Genomic DNA, 19,850 nt, shown 5'->3' with positions numbered 1-19,850 from the left:
CTTTTCATGGCAGAAATACACTCGGAGTGCTTGCCAAACACTGCCGAGGGGCGACCCAACTTAGAAATATTTTCTTCTAATTGAAAGACCTTATTTCTAAAATTGTGATGTTGCTTTGCCCGGGGTGTGAACCCAGGGCATACGGTGTGGTAGGCGGAGCACGCTACCAACACACCACGGTGGCCGCCACAATGTAGGTAGATGGTTGGCGCAAGGGTGTCCAAATAGCAGACGAGGTGATACACGCGTAGACAGATTGAATTAAAGTAGTAGTAGGGTATATGGAAACAGATAAAATTGAAGAGGCGGATGATGCCCCAGCGGGTTATGGGGCTTAGAATATACCCGCGGTAGGTATGCCTGTCATAAGAGGCGACTAAAACCAAATTGATTCAATGGGTTGTGTAGCGCAACCCTCGCAAGGGGTTGCCAGCGCAATATATAGCTTCTACAACCCAATTCTCAACCTCGCCTACCCGTGGCGAATCCTGTTTCCTTAAAAACCGAGGCTCTGGCGACCCCGACCTCCTGATGGATCTAGGGGGGGGGGGGGGTGAGCTAGCTAAAAATGGCACATCCCGCGAAGCTTGCTTCATAAACATACCAATTACAATGATAATGATCGATCACCTAAATGATCACATTGCATACTTTTAGCTACTTACCCCATTCAATTTGCATGGTAATTCCGAGCTGACTAAAGTGCCATTAACTAAATCTGCCACATTACCGGAAGCATCACGCGCTGCTGCTCCACCCGCAAATAACACGAAGATAGCATATGAAGCCATAGAAATCATGAGAGCCCAAAATGTTCCTTTTGGTATCGCTGCACCAGGATCTTTCAAATCACCACATATATTTGCACCCGCTTGAATGCCCGTTACACTGGGAAAATAAATTGCAAATACGCTAAAGAAATCTTGATTCACACCCTCCGAAAAACGATAGTCAGCACCGAAATTCTCTAGAAAGTTGCTCCCTAAAAATATGCAAAGAAAAAAATAAAAATTCATTTCAAATTGTTATTTCTCAAGTAAAATGTAGCATTTAAACTTACACGAAAAGCCGACAAACCCCTTTGCGATTGCTTCCTCATCACCCCGTGGTCCGATGGTAGCACCAATCAAAAAATTAAATATAGCCAAAACAATGGTGACTATTAGAAAGTTCTGCGCTTTGGACTCCCATTCCATGCCGATGCAACAAACCAGAATCAGCACGACAATGGTGCATACACCCACAATACGTACGTCATTAATACCACCATCGATGATCTTTAAGCCATGACTTTCTTTTAAATAAACATTTATTTTCAATATAGTTTTAAAGCGTATGAGAAATTTTTAGCGGGGGGGGGGGGGGGGGGAGTTGAATGATTACACAAATCGAACCTATGTATGCTTCCAGCCTTTCTACAGGAAGCGCGCAGTTTGTTGAGCTATCATCCTCAAATCCGGCGCTTCAGCATCAATGAAACAAAATCGTACTTAACGGGATTTGTGGACATCCATGGTGTATAAAGGTGTGAGAGTTCCACCGGACATCGGTCAGTCAATGCTAGACATACGTCATCATTTCGCTTATTTCCTTAGTCTGGTAGAATGGTACGGAAGGCGAGTTTTTCGCTCGTACTTAGGTTCATCAGAGAACGGATGTTTATTGAAGATTAATAATCAATCCTAACCAATAAAGCACTATTGAGATGGAAGACAGACTAAGTGATTCAATTAAATATCACATAAGGCAAAATCCAACAAGCCGCCTGAGGTGTGACCAGAGGTTTGAAATTTCAGTTATAACGGGCGGATTCAAAATGGCTTGTAGAGAACGAACGAAAGACTCTGAAACACTTCTGGCTAGATCTATATCTATGCCGCCTCCGAATTAAACAAGATTATTTCAATTTCTCAAATCCAGGCGTCACTAATAGGCTAGCCTTCGTCTCGATTCGCCAGACGACTCTTTGGCATCTGGTGTGTTTGGGCATTGTAGCGAAGCTAACCAGCCGATGTATTATTTCATGAAATTCGGTGTCTTGAAATAAGGTGGTCGATGAGCTCACTCGGCATGTTTCGATTTTTGATATGGGGATTTGCCCACCTGAGACTTATAAAGGTACGTATCTCTAAACCAGCACGGCTTAGAGAGGCTAAAAGATCCGTTGAATTGTTGAATAAGTATCCTTTGGATGAACATATTTCGACGGAGAAGACGGAGGATGGCACCTAATTTTTCTTTTTTTCTAGGCTGCCTGCCCGGAGTAAGTGTATACTCGACCGGAAGTAGCTTCGATACGAAAGTCGGACCAGAGACTAGTTGGTACCACGCGGAGCAAATAAGCCCTCGAAGTTAGCTCCGGTTCTGCTCGTACGGATGAGTAGTTAAATTCGAATATTGTGTTAGATGAAGGTGTTGTAGTGATAAGGACACTCCCGGAAGGTCTTGGGGAGTGTTATCGATGTTGATGGTTCTTCGCCGGATGCAGATCCAGCACGTTCCGGTACCAAGCCCCACCATCTCGGGAACGATTTGTTATGACCACATGCGACCTTCTAGGCCATACCGCCCTCCCACCCCCTAGATCCATGAGGAGTTCGGGGTCGCCAGAGCTATAAATTGCGCTGGCAACCTGAAAGTGTTGCGCTACACAACCCCTTGAATCTATCTGGTATTTTAGTCGCCCCTTACGACAGGCATACCTACCGCGGGTATATAACCCCCTAACCCGCTGGGGGACTTGGACGTTAATCAAACGTTGCTTCGCGCCGTGTGCATTGTTACTAATTTAGCTCATGCAGAAAGAATGAGATTTTAATAAAACATGTCGTGCGGACGCTAAAATCTGCCTTTTCCTTTTTCCGGAAGCCTCGTAGGACTCAAAGACACTAAGTATTACGGCACATCTCGGATAATTTGAGACAGAAGCTACTCGTCAAATAGACACACCGTCCAAGTAAAGGTCATAGGTGATCAGTCTTGATAACAAGCTCTAATGGCAATGTCCCGGAATTGAGCATAGCTTTCTCGGTATTGCAGTTGGTGCTTACCAATTGCTGTACCTGGTATGCATCTGCTCACCGCAATCAATTCGTTCGTATAGTCATGGAAAAGTCAGGTTTTAGTAGAGATAATGTCTTGTTAACGAAGAACTTTTATAAATTATTCCTTCGATCTCTCAATTTCAGTTGTTTAGTAAAACACGCTAGTCAACCCGGCATTGCAATAACTGACGCCAATCGAGGGGACCAAGTCTTCCGCGACCACAGTTTCCAAACTCAGTGGAGATCCGCCCTCTTTCCTCTGAGCCTAAGTTATCCATTAGCATAACAAGGTCCAGCCAGCAGAGCTATCATCAACCAGACTATGAGACAAGTTACCATATTGTGCTTTATGGATGAAGAGTTTGGCGACTGTTTCTTTACTTCAATGGATACAACAACACCATCCTCTGGATCTAAAAGAAGCTCATATAGATTAAATTCATTCAGGTCCAGTGCTTTTAGAGAATTGCTATCTCCATTGAGTTAGCACAAGAGCACTTTAGTTCTACATATTTAGGAAGTCATAGAGAAGTCCATGTGACGGAAAAACGTAACTTCAGCTAATTCGAAAGGCCACGGCGCATCTTAATAGCAAGAATTGCTACCGGCAGAAGCAAGTTGAAGATCAGGATGATGTGGCACAACGTAAACTGTCCGCATCTTTCTTTCGACTATGGATCGTATGTGTGGTGAAGTTGTAGGTCACGCTGGATGGGACTCTTTGTAAGCAGTAGAGTTATGCAACCGTTTCCGAGGTTATAATTTCTAAAAGGGAGACAAGTTGCTTGGTTCACTTTGATCACCTTCACTCTTTGAAAACTTACCAAAAGTTTCTTAAGAATGTTGGTTTGTATTGGGCGTTAATAAAGAAGGAAAGAATGTGTCGTCTTAAAGTCGCAGTGTAATCCTCTGTATAATTTTGTGGAACACTTAACCCTTTAACCAGACTTACACGAATTGGGATCGGTTTAACCTTTTTTTGGTGAAACTCTAAACATAGGAAGCTCATAAGTTTTTATGATCCTTCAGAATAAACTGAAATAATCAATACATTTGGAATCTAAATTGAAATCATTCATCCCCAATCCAAAAAAGAATGTTGCATCACTTTATTGCATTGACTTACTCAATAGATCATTTAGTGAGTCACAAAATCCAATTGTATTCATAGATGCCGCTACAGCGTTGGCAAATGCAAACACAACACCAACTGAAGCGCCAAACTCTGGACCCAATGAACGTGAAATTATAAAATATACGCCACCACCTTTCACTTCGCCATTCGTGCTGATCGCAGATAAGGAGAGTGTGGTGATCACGCAAACTACGGCCGATATACCAATTATAATTAAGGTTTGCATTATACCAGATTCAGCGACAACCCAACTGAGACGCAAGAATAACATGACACCCCAAATGTTAAGTAGACACGGTATAACGACGCCATTGATCCAGCCAAGTTTGATCATGTGATTATTGCTCTCAGGTGGGGGATCCGGCATTTGTATGGCCTGTGGGAAAGGTAAAAATGAATTTGTAATTATTAGATTGTTTACAGTTATTATAACATAATATACAGTAAATGTTGCATCATAGAGATAAAGATCCTGATTTCTAGCACAAAATGGGTTATGGTTATCGTTTGGATCAAAACAAAAGGGGAGAGGAAAAGGAGAGCTTTTTCGCTTTACGGTGCTCTAAAGGTAGATTCTAATCTCTGAGACAAGATCTGTGCAGAAAAACCTGCCTTTCGTACCCCTTGTGACCACTTGCAGTGTAAAAACTGATCAGACAAACTTATTTCTAGCTAAAATTTATTTTCACTGCCTTCTCTTTGGTTGATGCGGCCAATCCTGTCTGACTCTAATTTGCGCTAATCCGCCGTTGTGCTCGTCAATAAAATGTTCTACGGCCACCGAGGAGTGTTGAAAAGGCCACAAGGAAATCTATCTTCCTCTTGAATTTAAATTTTGACAAACTTCCCAGGAGACGATCAGTAAAAAGGTGTGTCCAAGAATAGATTGACAGATAATTGTTGAGGATTACACTGTCACCTAGACCATTGTGCCTTCATCTCCTTCACAGAGCCTCATCCAAGCCGACTTCCTCGATGAAGCCTAGTAGTTCCCTTGGCTTTAAAGTTTGAATGGGGGAACGTTTTGGCTAATGTAAGCCCAAAAACTTAGCGTCGCATACCAAGAGGTTATGTTTCCATGAAATTTCATAATACTTCAACTAAAATTTGTACAGTACCCCACAACTTGTACAGTGCCACAGTAGGCGCTAAACCGTTTCTACCGCTACCGGAAAATTACAGCTGCGACATGAGGTATCGATGAAGATGAGAGATGCGACGACGATGGTAACAACCCAGCGGGTTATGGGGTCAGAATATACCCGAGGTAGGTATGCCTGTAGTAAGAGGCGACTAAAATACCACATTCAAGGGGCTGTGTAGAGCAACCCTTTCAGGTTGCTAGCGCAATATATAGCTTCTCCAAACCCAATATATCCGCGGCGAATCCTGTTTCACAAACAGACGAAGCTCTGGCGACCGCAAGGTCCTCATGGGAGGGAGGGATGGCCTGAAGGTTTAATGTGTCCATATAAATTGTTCCCGAGATGGTCGGACTAGCATCTTAATGGTGCTGTGTTATCGGAGCGTGCCGGATCTGTATCCGGCAAAGGACCATCACATCGATAATACTCCCCACAGGCTTCGGGGAGAAACCTTATCGCTACAACAACACCAAAATAAGCGCCAATACCCAACCAAATTGTTGAGCTCTGCTGTCGTTTTTTCATAGCTACGTGAAATGAGAAGCATAGTTTAAGCGGCCTCAACTGTCAGCACAATGACGTTAGCCCCATGGATCATACAGTTATAAGCTTTATCATTAAAATCGCTCTATGGGTTTCGAAAAAAAATACCAGAATAGAATATTCTGTTATTGTACTTTTATGCCCACTTAACTTTTCATGCATTCCCGAAATTGTAAACAAAATTGCTTCAAAGAATTCCGCCAAAAAAATCTCAGAGAAATTAAGAATATAATTTGCTCATATAATTATCAATAATAAAATGGCTATAACTTTGTAAATCAAAAATTCAAACATATCAAATATATGAAGGTAAATATGTTTACTTAAATATAAACAGCAATCAGTGATCGATATATTTATGTACATACACATATATTTACCTAACAATTTTAACACGAAGCATTTATAGCCATCAAGCGAAATGATTAAAGGGTCAGTTAAACATCCTTAACCCTAACGCCATAGTCGTAACCATACCCAAATTCATAACCATCTCCATTGTGATCGATTAATGGTGCCATAACCTTAAACAGCTGACATTTTCATAAAAATGAGGAAAACGCCAAAAATTACAAACATATTCCACAAACAATAAGTCTCTTAGTCAAAAAGTATCCAAAACAATAAATAAAATCTACAAAAAGTAAATTCTCAAACTCAAATATTTTTAGGTTATGGATATGGCGAAAAACCAAAAACTAATTGGTTGGTTATAGCTTTAGCGTTATGGTATGGTACCATTAATCGATTACATTGATTTCCATAAGGTTGGTTCGATCAGCTGTTTTATCTGGTTATGGATAAGTCACCATTAATTGGCCTTTAAAGGGCAAATTAAACTTCCTTAACCCTAACGCCATAGTCGTAACCATATTTTTACTTATCCATATCAAATTGGCATCAGTTAATGGTGCCTTAAGCTAAAAATTGTGAAAATTTCATAAAAATTAAGAAAACGCAAAAAATTACAAACATTCCACAAACAATATGTCTCTTAGTCAAAACGTATCCAAAATAATAAATAAAATATACAAAAAGTTAATAAATTCACCAACTCGAATATTTTTAGGTTATGGATATCACGAGAAACCATAAACCAATTGGTTGGTTATGGTATAGTTATGACGTTAGCGTTATGGTATGGCACCATTAATAGGTTACACTGATTTCCATAAGGTTGGTTCTATCAGCTGTTTTTTCTGGTTATGGATAAGTCACCATTAATTGGTCCTTAAAGCCAAACAAATTTGAAACTCAAAAGCATACAAACGAGTTGTTCATTTATAGCTTACTAAAAATGTATGAATTAAATTCGATTAACACTATTAATTATGCTGCTAAATATTAATTGCATTTATCTACATAGATAATTAAAGCCATCAGCATTGTTTAAATTGGTAAAATTTACAATGGCTATCAGAAAAAGCATCTGTAAAATTTCGTAGATAATTTCGAAAGTATGATGTTCACGTCAATTGTATGCATGTATGTTAGTATGTGCGTATTAGCAATGTTGCGAATATGGAGCTTTAGACCAGAGCTCTTCAAAAATAAAACTGTAATTATGAACGTAGTGATAGTGCTTTAAGCTGCAGACATTGGTGCTTTATCGGTAACCGTATCGTATCGGTAACCTTATAACAGCTGATTCGAGCAATCTTATGGGAATCAATGCAATCGATTATTGGTGCCGCTAAGGTCGTAACCGTATTGTAGCCAACCAATTGGTTTTAGCTGGAGACATTGGTGCTTTATCGGTAACCGTATCGGTAACCTTTTAACAGCTGATTCGACCAACCTTATGAGAATCAATGCAATCGCGTATTGGTGGCGCTAAGGTCGTAACCGTATCGTAGCCAACCAATTGGGTTTTGGTTAACCGTCGTAACGATAAACAGCTGATTACGTTAGGGATACGGATACAGCGATACGACATACGGCACCAATGACTCCGGCTTTTTGGTTTACCGTCGTAACGATAAACAGCTGATTACGTTAGGGATACGATTACAGCGATACGACATACGGCACCAATGACTCCGGCTTTAGTCGTTCATCAACGAGCAATGAAGAAAGGCGAATGCACGTATTGTTTGCTAATATTCAAAAAACATTTGGTAAATATTATTTGATTACATGAGAGTATCAAAAAATTGAAATAAAATATAATACTGTGACGAATTTTAGTGACACTAAGTGATACTCACATTACTAATCTGATACTAATAAAGCCCAAAGCTAACATAAAGCCACAACAACAATAAAGCAAGCAGTCACTTGTATCTACATAAACGATTCAATCATTATGTCTACACATATGTACGTACACGCAGCTGAGAGAAACGCACAGACACATGCATATATCTTATCTGAGATGCTCAACAAAAGTAGGCAATAATTTGTGCAAGTATCACTCACATATACACGGCGCATATGAGAAGCTATAACGTGCATCTGTAGTTATAGCTGGTAACTAAGTTAAATTCTAGAAACCCCATTGACACAAATTCGTTACAATACTAAAATTAACAAGTAAGGAATGCTAAGTTCGGGTGTAACCGAAAATTACTTACTCAGCTGAGAGCTTTGGAGACAAAATAAGGGAAAATTACCATTTAGCAAAATGAACCTAGGGTAGGGTTTCAAATGGAAGGTATTAAAGGGTATTTTAAAAGGGATTGGGCCATAGTTCTATAGGTGAACGCCATTTCGGGATATCGTCATAAAGGTGGACAAGGGGTGACTCTAGAATGTGTGTTGTACGTTATGGGTATCAAATGAAAGGTGTTAATGAGTATTCTAAAAGGGCTTTTGATTTCGCCCTGCAGAACTTTTTCATTTTCTTCTACTTAATAAGGTAGGTGTCACACCCATTTTACAAAGCTTTTTCCAAAGTCATATTTTGCGTCAATAAACCAATACAATTACCATGTTTCATCTCTTTTTTCATATTTGTTATAGAATTATGGCATTTTTTTCATTTTTCATAATTTTCGATATCGAAAAAGTGGGCGTGGTCATAGCCGGACAAGTACGTGAACTAAGTTTAGTAAAGATATGTCGATTTTTGCCCAAGTTATCGTGTTAACGGCCGAGCGGAAGGACAGACGGTCGACTGTGTATAAAAACTGGGCGTGGCTTGAACCGTTTTCGCCCATTTTCACAGAAAACAGTTATCGTTATAGAATCTATGCCCCTACCAAATTTCACAAGTATTGGTAAATTTTTGTTCGACTTATGGCATTAAAAGTATTCTAGACAAATTAAATGAAAAAGGGCGGAGCCACGCCCATCTTGAAATTTTGTTTTATTTTTGAATTTTGTTGCACCATATCATTACTGGAGTTGAATGTTGACATAATTTACTTATATACCGTACAGATATTAAATTTTTTGTTAAAATTTTACATAAAAGTTTTTTTTTTTTTAAGTGAGCGTGTTCGTCATCCGATTTTGCTAATTTTTATTTAGCATACGTATAGTAATAGGAGTAACGTGCCTGCGAAAATTTCATAATGATATCTTCAACGACTGCCAAATTACAGCTTGCAAAACTTTTAAATTATCTTTTTTTAAAAGTGGGCGGTGCCACGCCCATTGTACAAAATTTTACTAATTTTTTATTTTGCGTCATAAGGTTAACGCACCTACCGAGTTTCAGCGCATTACCCGTCTTTGGTAATGAATTATCGCCCTTTTTCGGTTTTTCGAAATTTTCGATATAGAAAAAGTGGGCGTGGTTGTAGTCCGATTTGGTTCATTTTAAATAGCGATCTGAGATGAGCGCCCAGTAACCCACATACCAAATTTCATCAATATACTTCAAAATTTACTCAAGTTATCGTGTTTACGGACGGACGGACAGACGGACGGACATGGATAAATGAATTTCTTTTTTCGCCCAGATCATTTTGATATGTAGAAGTCTATATCTATCTCGATTAGTTTATGCCGTTACCGATTACCGTTATGCGAACAAAGTTAATATACTATGTGAGCTCTGCTCAGCTGAGTATAAAAAGCTTAAAGCTGGAGTCATTGGTGCCGTTTGACGTATCGCGTCGTATCCCTAACGTAATCAGCTGTTTATCGTTACGACGGTAAACCAAAACCGAATTGGTTGGCTACGATACGGTTACGACCTTGGCGGCACCAATAATCGATTGCATTGATTCTCATAAGGTTGGTCGAATCAGCTGTTAAAAGGTTACCGATACGGTTACCGATAAAGCACCAATGTCCCCAGCTTAAAATTAAATAAACAATAGCCTTCTGCGATGTTGCTACTGCGCTTGCTCGGCAACGACTAATACAATCCATAAGCAAAATAGCGAAGCAAACAATGTGAATTGAATCTGCACAGTTCTGTTATGAAGCGAAGACCCCTGCTTTAGACCAGACCTATTAAATAATGATTACTAATGGTAATGATTAGCCGTTTCATTGATTATTTTCTTTAAACGCCTTTTAATGATTAATTGCCATTATTTTATATTTTTAATGATTACTTTTCAATTGATTAAAAAAATAATCAAAAAAAAATTATAATTTTTTACGATTATTGAAAAAAATCAAAAATGATCAAGTCATCAAAACTCAAAAAAAAATTAAAAATAATCAAAAGTAATTGATTATTTTTGATTTTTTTTAAATTGTTTTGATTATTTTGCCGCTTTGTTGAAAGAAAAATTCTCGTTTGTTGCATGCACGGAATAATTTCTACATACAAGTACATTTTAGGATGCAATATTAAATCGTAATCGCTTATCGAGGCAAATATATACATGCAACATATAGGGCAATGGTATATGAGCGTTGATATAAACATATTATCCGGTAAGTATATACACATGTGCATAATTTACTACACTCATTATATAAAATAATAACGATCCTCTATGGTTTCATCCTTATGTCAAACCAATTTTGTTTTGTATCCAAAATTAATATTTCCGCTATTTTGGATTAAGTTATGTCCATGCACTGATTGTTTTGTAATCAAAGTTTATCATACTGTTCGCTTTATTTTAGGAATATTGGTTTCATATCATCGCCACTATGTGAGTGTTCTTCGTCCCATTTAGAGAGCTTTATCATAAATAAGCATTTTTTTTCGTTAATATCTTTTGAACATAAGTTGAAGAAATAATGTATGATAGGCAAACAAATGTGTTTGGAATTTCCATTGTAAGTAATAATAAATAATAGTTTAAAAAAACTAAAAAAACACGCTTTTATACCGAACCGAACTAAAAAATAGAAAATAATTTTCAATTAAAAAGAGTTTATATAACAGTAGTAGAAGGTCAAACAATCGTTTTAGTTAAACACCTCAAAATAAAATTATAATAAAATTTAAGTTATTAACAGAATAACTTAATTCAGAATAAAAAGCGTGGGGTGCATTTGACTACATTTCATATCTTTCCTCTCAGATAGTTGCCAATAGAATGATTGTAACATTCAGTATCAAGCACCCCACGCTTTTTACTGTGAATTAAATTATTCTGTTAATAACTTAAATTTTATTATAATTTTATTTTGAGGTGATTAACTATAAATGATTGTTTGACCTTCTACTACTGTTATATAAACTCTTTTTAATTGAAAATTATTTTCTATTTTTTAGTTCGGTTTGGTATAAAAGCGTGTCTTTTTAAATTATTATTTATTTTAAATTTTTTAGTTCAAGTAATTTGAAAAGTTTTAGTCGAGAGTGATGAAACCTCGAAACTCCAGTGGTCCATGGATGAATTCCAACCCACGGCACCGAAAAGGGCCAAGACGCAAGGAGGCTGAACGCGGTCTTTCGACGAAATTGCCAAGGGTCGGCAAATCATTGGCATTATAGATGAGGGCCGAAGATGGCAGGATCCCGAAACAACAGTGGAAGTGGCCGCGCTCGCTACGGTGCATTCAAAGTGGTAATAAGGCCAATTGATCTTATGGCCGTTGACCTTATGTCACCACACCATCACATTAATGCATTGTCATCGAGCCTTGATACGTGTGCAAAGTTTCAATCAAACCTATGGCCATCCAAAGTGGTAATAAGGCCAATTGACCTTATGGCCGTTGACCTTATGTCACCACACCATCACATTAATACATTGTCATCGAGCCTTGATACGTGTGCAAAGTTTCAATCAAACTTATGTCCATTCAAAGTGGTAATAAGGCCAATTGACCTTATGGCCGTTGATCTTATGTCACCACACCATCACATTAATGCATTGTCATCGAGCCTTGATACGTGTGCAAAGTTTCAATCAAACTTATGGCCATTCAAAGTGGTAATAAGGCCAATTGACCTTATGGCTGTTGACCTTGTGTCACCACACCATCACATTAATGCATTGTCATCGAGCCTTGATACGTGTGCAAAGTTTCAATCAAACTTATGGCCATTCAAAGTGGTAATAAGGCCAATTGACCTTATGGCCGTTGACCTTATGTCACCACACCATCACATTAATGCATTGTCATCGAGCCTTGATACGTGTGCAAAGTTTCAATCAAACTTATGGCCATTCAAAGTGGTAATAATGCCAATTGACCTTATGGCCTTTGACCTTATGTCACCACACCATCACATTAATGCATTGTCATCGGTACTTGATACGTATGCAAAGTTTCAAATTAATCAGACTTCTAGAAACCGGTGAAAATTAAGCTCAAAGATTCCGTTACATACAGGCCAAGCTAATAAAAGCGTGTTAAAAATATGGCTCACTACGCAAAACTTAAAATTTTATGGGAAATATCCTAGACGTAATCATAAGGAAATAAAAAGAAGTTTCAATCTGGGATTTAACAACCTTTGGTTAGACAACTGATCATGATGATGAATGAGAACTTAGAGGATCGCTCCAGTTGAAAGTGAAGCTATCAACCTAAGTAGTATTACTCATACATATTGTTTGAGCATATTGTTTTGTCGTACAACAATACGCACTTCCCCGCAAGGTAGTCGTTGGATACATCTATAGACACGGTAATTTGTAGGTGGGTATGTATGTACCCATATGCCTAGATAAGCGATCACGATATACCGTTACATCAACCAATGTACTTGTTTGTACAAAATAATCAGTGCATAGCCATAACGTAGTCAAAAATAGTGGTTATATTTATTTTGGATATAACAAAATTGGCTAGACTTAAGGATGAAACCATAAAGTACCGTTTCTAAATGAAAGCCAACCTATGAATCCAACATTTTTTTTACATATTGTCTGGGCAATTAGAAAAACCGCCATTTTCGATCCCACATTATTTTATATAATGAGTGTAGTAAAATATGCACATGTGTGTATATTATCGGAGAATATGTTTAGATAAACGCTCATATACCATTCGCCCTATATGTTGCATGTATATATTCGCCTCGATAAGCCTTACCATTAACTATTGCATCCTAAAATGTACTTGTTGAAGAAATTATCCCGTGCTTGCAAAAAACGAGAATTCTTCTTTCAACAAAGCGGAAAAATAATCAAAGACAATCAAAAATAATCAAAAAAAATTGAAAGAAATCATAAAATAATCAAAAAAAAAAAAAAATCAAAAATTGTCAAAAGTAATCAGTTTGATTACTATTGATTATTTTTGTTTCTTTTCAATAATAGGAAAAAATCATGATTTTTTTTAAATTTTTTTCTAATGGTAATCAATTAGTAATTGCTTTTGTCGGAAAACAATTGAAATAATCATTGGCCATTAAAATAGGCATCTAATTAATTTATTACTAATGCTAATTCAAATCTAACAGGTCTGCTTTATACACACGCGTATAGGAATGAACATCAGTTTTTATTTTTTATTGATGTGGTAGGTAAAAGTTCTTATCCAGTAATATGCGAAGGGCCTTCGATTTTATTCGTACATAATCAATTCTTCAGAAATTTTTTTTGAATTCTTTCGTTTTTATAATAAAAAAGAGGAAATTTAAGTATGTATTTTTATAAATTTAAATTCTTTAGTATCAAAAATTCTTTTGATATCGAAATTTTCTAGAACTTTTTTTCGACATATTTGGCTTTTGTTAAACCAAAGACATCTAAGTAAATATTCTAGTAATTTTTTTTTTTCATTTTTTAATATCGAAAATAGAAAAGATGTCAACTAATAACGACAAATTTTTGAAACTTGATAACTGAATTTATCTTTTAGTTTGTAAAATTTTGAAAAATGGGTCGTGGTTTCAAAACTTTTACAAGACATGAACCAATTACCACAACATTAAATATAGACATATCGAAAACTAGTAAAACACAAGGTAGACATTATAATTTTTTTTTTTAAATTCGTCCCTAAGGAATTTTGCATTAAAAAGAAAATTTAAAAACAATTATCCACACAGTTGCATTTTTATTAACAGAAATTTGGTTAAGGTTATTTCCTGAAACTTTTTAGCCAACACAAGATTTTTTAAAAATGTTCAACTAATTCTTTGAACTTTGAAAATATTTCATATAATTTTTTCTAATCTCAAAGATATTTAATTTCGATGAAAAAGTCATTTATAAAATTCTTTAAAGGTCAATCAATCAGAGATTTTGAAAGAAACATTTTTTTCTACACCTTTTTCAGTTTTAGTTCGGAAAGTTGCAGTTGAAGCTCAGAAAATTACAATTGCAGTTCAGAAAATTATAATTGAAGTTCAGAATTTTCAATTGAAGTACAGAAAATTAAAATTTTAGCTCAGAAAATTATAATTGAAATTCAGAATTTTCAATTGAACTTCAGTTATTATTTTCTGAACTTCGGTTGTGATTTTGTGAACTACAAACAGAAATTCTGAGCTTTCTTTTTTCTGAATTTCAATTGTAATTTTCTGAACTTCAATTGAAACTTTCTGAGCTGTAACCGAAAAAGGTGTAGAACTGAAAAACATCCAATTTTGAAAAAACATATTTTTAATACTTTTTTCAGGAGAAAGTAATTTGCAACCATTTTTTTTTACTGCATTTCAAATTTTAAATAATACTCATAATAAATGATTTTTTTTAGTTTTAGATTTTGAGAAATATGTTATTTCTTTCTAACCTAATGGTTGATTTTGCACTAGGTCAAAATGACTGAAATAGCAAACTGGCTCAATCGACCCACTGGTCAATTGGGGATAAACGCGCTCCATTAAGTACGTCATATTACTGACTCGAAGTCGATAAGGCTGTGCGTTGCCAAAACCCGAGCTATAACTTTGTGCTCGTTTATTTCATAACACGTTTCATTATTTATTGATGTGACAGCGGTTGACAAAATTAAATTTCCAACATGTTAGCAAATGATATTTTAATGTCAAATTTGTTGTGCCGTTGAGCATTTACCGTCTTCACCTTTTGGAATTCAAGTGTCTCTTTGTAGTCAAAACGGACGGCAAACGCATTTGAACTTGTATGACGTGCCGTTTACATTGGTACGTCGAGTTTGTGGTCAAATTTGAGCTAGTGAAAACCAAGCATAACAACAAACAAAATTTAAAGAAAAACTCCTTTATCTTTCCCAATTTGTATTGCTAATTATTGCTTTTCACTAGGTGGCCACAAAGACGGTAATGAATAATGTCAAATGTGTTTGCCGAACGTTTGACTACAAAGTGACAATTTAATTGACCAATAAGTGAAAATGGCTATTGCTCAATTGTATGATAAGTTCGGAAGTCAAATTTCATTTGCTAATATGCCATTTATTTTCGTTGGCAATTTATCTTCATTTGCCAACAGGTGTCCCATCAATCCCAAAGCGTGTGGGAGAACGGGAAATAATAGAACACAAAATTTAATGGTGGGTTTTGACCACGCACTGCTTTATTGACTTCGAGTCATTAATGTGACTGCTTTTGACCCCAATTGACCAGAGGCAGTGGAGGAATTTTTTTATGTCAGTCATTTTGAACTAAAGAAAACCAAACATACATCTCAGAAACATTCAATTTCAAAGAAAAATGTGGGATGAATATTATAGTTTCCAAAAGAGTACCTTGAAATAAATAAATAAATACAAGGCGCGATAACCTCCAAAGAGATTTTAGGCCGATTTTCGCTTCCAATATACGTCGTGCTCCTTTTAATTTTTTCTCCCTACAAATTGGCGGGATGGGACCTGCATGTTTTACGCCTACTCCGAACGGCATACGCAAGGCAGATGAGTTTTCACTGAGAAGCTTTTCATGGCAGAAATACGCTCGGAGTGTTTGCCACTCCACGTAATAAAAAAATATCTACTGACTACTCTAAATACGCAATGATTTGAGTGGGTGGCTTGGAATCACGTCCTTTCGAATCTCCCACTCTTATCACCACCTCCAGTAATTTTTCAACTTAATGTGTGTTAAATATATATCAGCTGCTCGAAATCACGTCCATTCCGGCAGCACTAATAATCAATTCCCATTGCTCGGCATCGCAGTCCATCCCGACAACTGATTAGTAATATATATACAAATTTATAATATAAACTGTCTTCACTTTGCTTCTGTAATTTATCTGTATTCCGTAATTGGTTAATTGTTAAATTTGTGGACTAATAAATAAATAAATGGGGCACTGCCGAGGATTGAAAAAAAAAACCTGTTTCTGAATTTTTTTATTTTGTTTTTGTTTTTATTGTAAAATTTCAGATCGGCGGCATATTTGCACATCACTTGCCGCCGTGTTACTAAAAAATCACTATAATTCTGAAAAATAACAACAAATTAATGTTTTCAATAATAAATGTGATATTTTTTATTAATTTTAAGCATTTGGCATTGATCGCCTTGTATGCTGATATGTATTGCATCAATATATGGCGAAAAAAAGTTTAATATTCAAAAATTCATATTTCGAAAACAACGAGCTTTGGCTAATGGATATTTACCCAAGTTGAAATATAAGCTGCTCACTCGATACAGAAAAATTTTAAACAAAAAACAATAACCGCTTTATTTTGAATATTAGTTTTTGAAAAAAAAAGTCATACATTTTTACTAAATATAAAAAAAAATAATTTTTTTTTTAACTATATGCAATTGTTTATAAATTTATATAAAATTAAAAGTAATAATGAACATTTCAAATAAAAAATCATGAGAATCGGTTAATTTTTGAGAAAGTTATTTTATGCTGTAATGCTTTGCATCAATAAATGGGGGGGAAAAAAATGTTTAATATTCAAAAATTAATATCTCAAAAACAAGAAGTTTGCGCCAATAGGCATTTAGCCAAGTTGAAACATGAACTGTTCACTCAATATAGGAAAAGTTTAAGCAAAAAAAAAAAAAAAAAATAATGTTTTTTGAGAAATTAATTTTTGAAAAAAGTAAAATTTTTACTAAATACTAAACAAATTTTTTTTTTAAACTATATGCTATTGTTTATAAAGTTATATAAAAGCAAATATAATAACGAACATATCAAAGAAAAAATCATGAGAATCGGTTAATTTTTGACAAAGTTATTGACAGTTGAAAAAATAGGTGAATAAAATACCGACTGCATTTTATGGAATTCAATTGCCGATAAATCCGAAAAAAAATTTTTTTGAGGCAAAAAAAACACATGTTTCAATATTTTGACCAAAGAACAACATATTAAAATTTCATCGAAATCAAAAATCATGTCCTGCGCGGACCAGTTGTCTTGAAATGGAATGAGCCCATAGATATTTTCTTGCTTCTTTGATTTATATTAATTTTATATCATTTAATTATATTTTATTGCACTTCATTTCTTTTGTTTTTTTTTTATATTTTATTTTATTTATTCTATTCTATTTTATTTTATATTATTTTATTTTCTTTAATTTAATTTAATTTAATATATATATTTTTTAATTTTATTTTATTTTAATTAAATAAAATTTTATTTTAATTTAATTTAATTTAATTTTCTATTTATTTTACTTTTTTATTTTAATTGAATTTAATATAATTTTATTATATTTGATTTTATTTAAATTTATTTTCATTTTATTTTATTTTATTTTAATTTTCTTTATTTTATTTTATTTTCATCTTATTTTATTTTATTTTCATTTAATTTAGTTTAGTTTAATTTAAATTTTATTTTTTTAATTCAATTTAATTTAATTTTATTTTCCACTTAATTTATTTTATTTTTTTTTATCTGATTTTATTTTATTTTATTTTATTATATATTATTTTAATTTAATTTTATTTTATTTTCATTTTATTTTACTTATTTTATTGTTTTCATTTCATTTCATTTTATTTTAATTTAGTTTAATTTTCTTTTGTTTTGATTAAATAAATTTTTTTTAAAATTTAATTTAATTTAATTTTATTTTAATTTTGTTTTATTTTATTTGATTTTTTTAATTTAATTTAATTTTATTTTATTTTGTTTCATACAAATTTTAATTTAAGTTTAATTTTATTTTAATTTCATTTACTTTTATTTAATTTAATTAAATTTTATTTTCATTTTTATTTTAATATATATCATTTGGATTTAATTTAATTTAATTTTCATTTGATTTTATTTTATTTTGTTTTATTTTATTTTATTTTATTTTATTTTATTTTATTTTTTGATTTTATTTTATTTTATTTGTTTATATATTATTCTATTTTATTATATTATTTTAATTTGGCGGCCACCGTGGTGTGATGGTAGCGATCTCCGCCTACCACACCGTATGCCCTGGGTTCACACCCCGGGCAAAGCAACATCAAAATTTTAGAAATAAGGTTTTTCAATTAGAAGAAAATTTTTTTAAGCGGGGTCGCCCCTCGGCGGTGTTTGGCAAGCGCTCCGGGTGTATTTCTGCCATGAAAAGCTCTCAGTGAAAACTCATCTGCCTTGCAGATGCCGTTCGGAGTCGGCATAAAACATGTGTGTCCCGTCCGGTCAAATTGTAGGGAAAATCAAGAGAACGCAAATTGGAAGAGAAGCTCGGCTCTCTTCGGAGGTTATCGCGCCTTATATTTATTTTTTATTTTAATTTAATTTTATTTTATTTTCATTTTATTTTATTTTGTTTTATCTCATTTTATTTTTTGCCACTTGAATTTTAACATTTTTTACTTCCTTTATATTACTTACTTACTTAATTGGCGCTTAACCGTCTAAACGGTTATGGCCGTCCAACAAGGCGCGCCAGTCGCTCCTTCGCTCCGCCAACCGGCGCCAATTGGTTACACCAAGGGAGTTTAAATCGTTTTCCACCTGGTCCTTCCAACGGAGTGGGGGCCGCCCTCTACCTCTGCTTCCATAGGCGGGTTCCGATAGAAAAACTTTCTTGGCCGGAGCATCATCTTTCATTCGCATAACATGGCCTAGCCAGCGCAGCCGCTGCGTTTTAATTCGCTGGACTATGTTGATGTCTGCGTATAGCTCGTACAGCTCATCATTAAATCTTCTTCGGTACTCGCCATCGCCAACGCGTAGAGGTCCATAAATCTTTCGAAGAACTTTTCTCTCGAACACTCCCAAAGCCGCTTCATCTGCTGTTGTCATGGTCCATGCTTCTGCCCCATATAGCAGGACGGGTACGATAAGTGACTTGTAGAGTATGATTTTCGTTCGCCGAGAGAGGACTTTACTTTTCAATTGCCTACCTAGTCCAAAGTAGCATTTATTGGCAAGATTGATTCTTCGCTGGATTTCAGTGCTGATGTTGTTGCTAGTGTTGATGCTGGTTCCCAAATAAACGAAGTCTTTTACTATTTCGAAATTATGGCTGCCAACAGTAGCGTGGTTGCCAAGGCGCATATGCGCTGACTCTTTGCTCGATGACAGCAGGTACTTCGTTTTGTCCTCATTCACCATCAAACCCATCTTTACCGCTTCTTTTTCCAGCTTGGAGTAAGCAGAACTAACAGCGCGGGTGTTTAGGCCGATGATATCAATGTCATCAGCATATGCCAGTAATTGCACGCTTTTATAGTATATTGTTCCAGTGCGGTTAAGTTCTGCAGCTAGTATAATTTTCTCCAGCATCAAATTAAAGAAATCGCACGATAGGGGGTCACCCTGT

At 35.2% G+C, this 19,850-nt stretch overlaps 1 protein-coding gene across 1 annotated transcript in view; it reads right to left on the bottom strand.

Annotated features, from left to right (window-relative positions):
* Window positions 1-19,850, bottom strand: part of NKCC (sodium potassium chloride cotransporter) — an 87,621-nt gene that overhangs the window by 25,498 nt on the left and 42,273 nt on the right. Inside the window, exons 3-5 of the mRNA XM_067792014.1 lie at window positions 4,171-4,555; window positions 1,061-1,294; window positions 666-982 (exon numbers count right to left, since the gene is read on the bottom strand). Of these exons, the coding sequence (XP_067648115.1) occupies window positions 666-982; window positions 1,061-1,294; window positions 4,171-4,555 (936 nt within the window). The remainder of the gene's footprint in view (window positions 1-665; window positions 983-1,060; window positions 1,295-4,170; window positions 4,556-19,850) is intronic.

Source organism: Eurosta solidaginis, chromosome 1, assembly GCF_040869045.1.
Source record: "Eurosta solidaginis isolate ZX-2024a chromosome 1, ASM4086904v1, whole genome shotgun sequence".
Taxonomy (NCBI): domain Eukaryota; kingdom Metazoa; phylum Arthropoda; class Insecta; order Diptera; family Tephritidae; genus Eurosta; species Eurosta solidaginis.
Note: the sequence above shows the minus strand (reverse complement) of the source record. Positions and strands in the feature narration are given on the sequence as shown.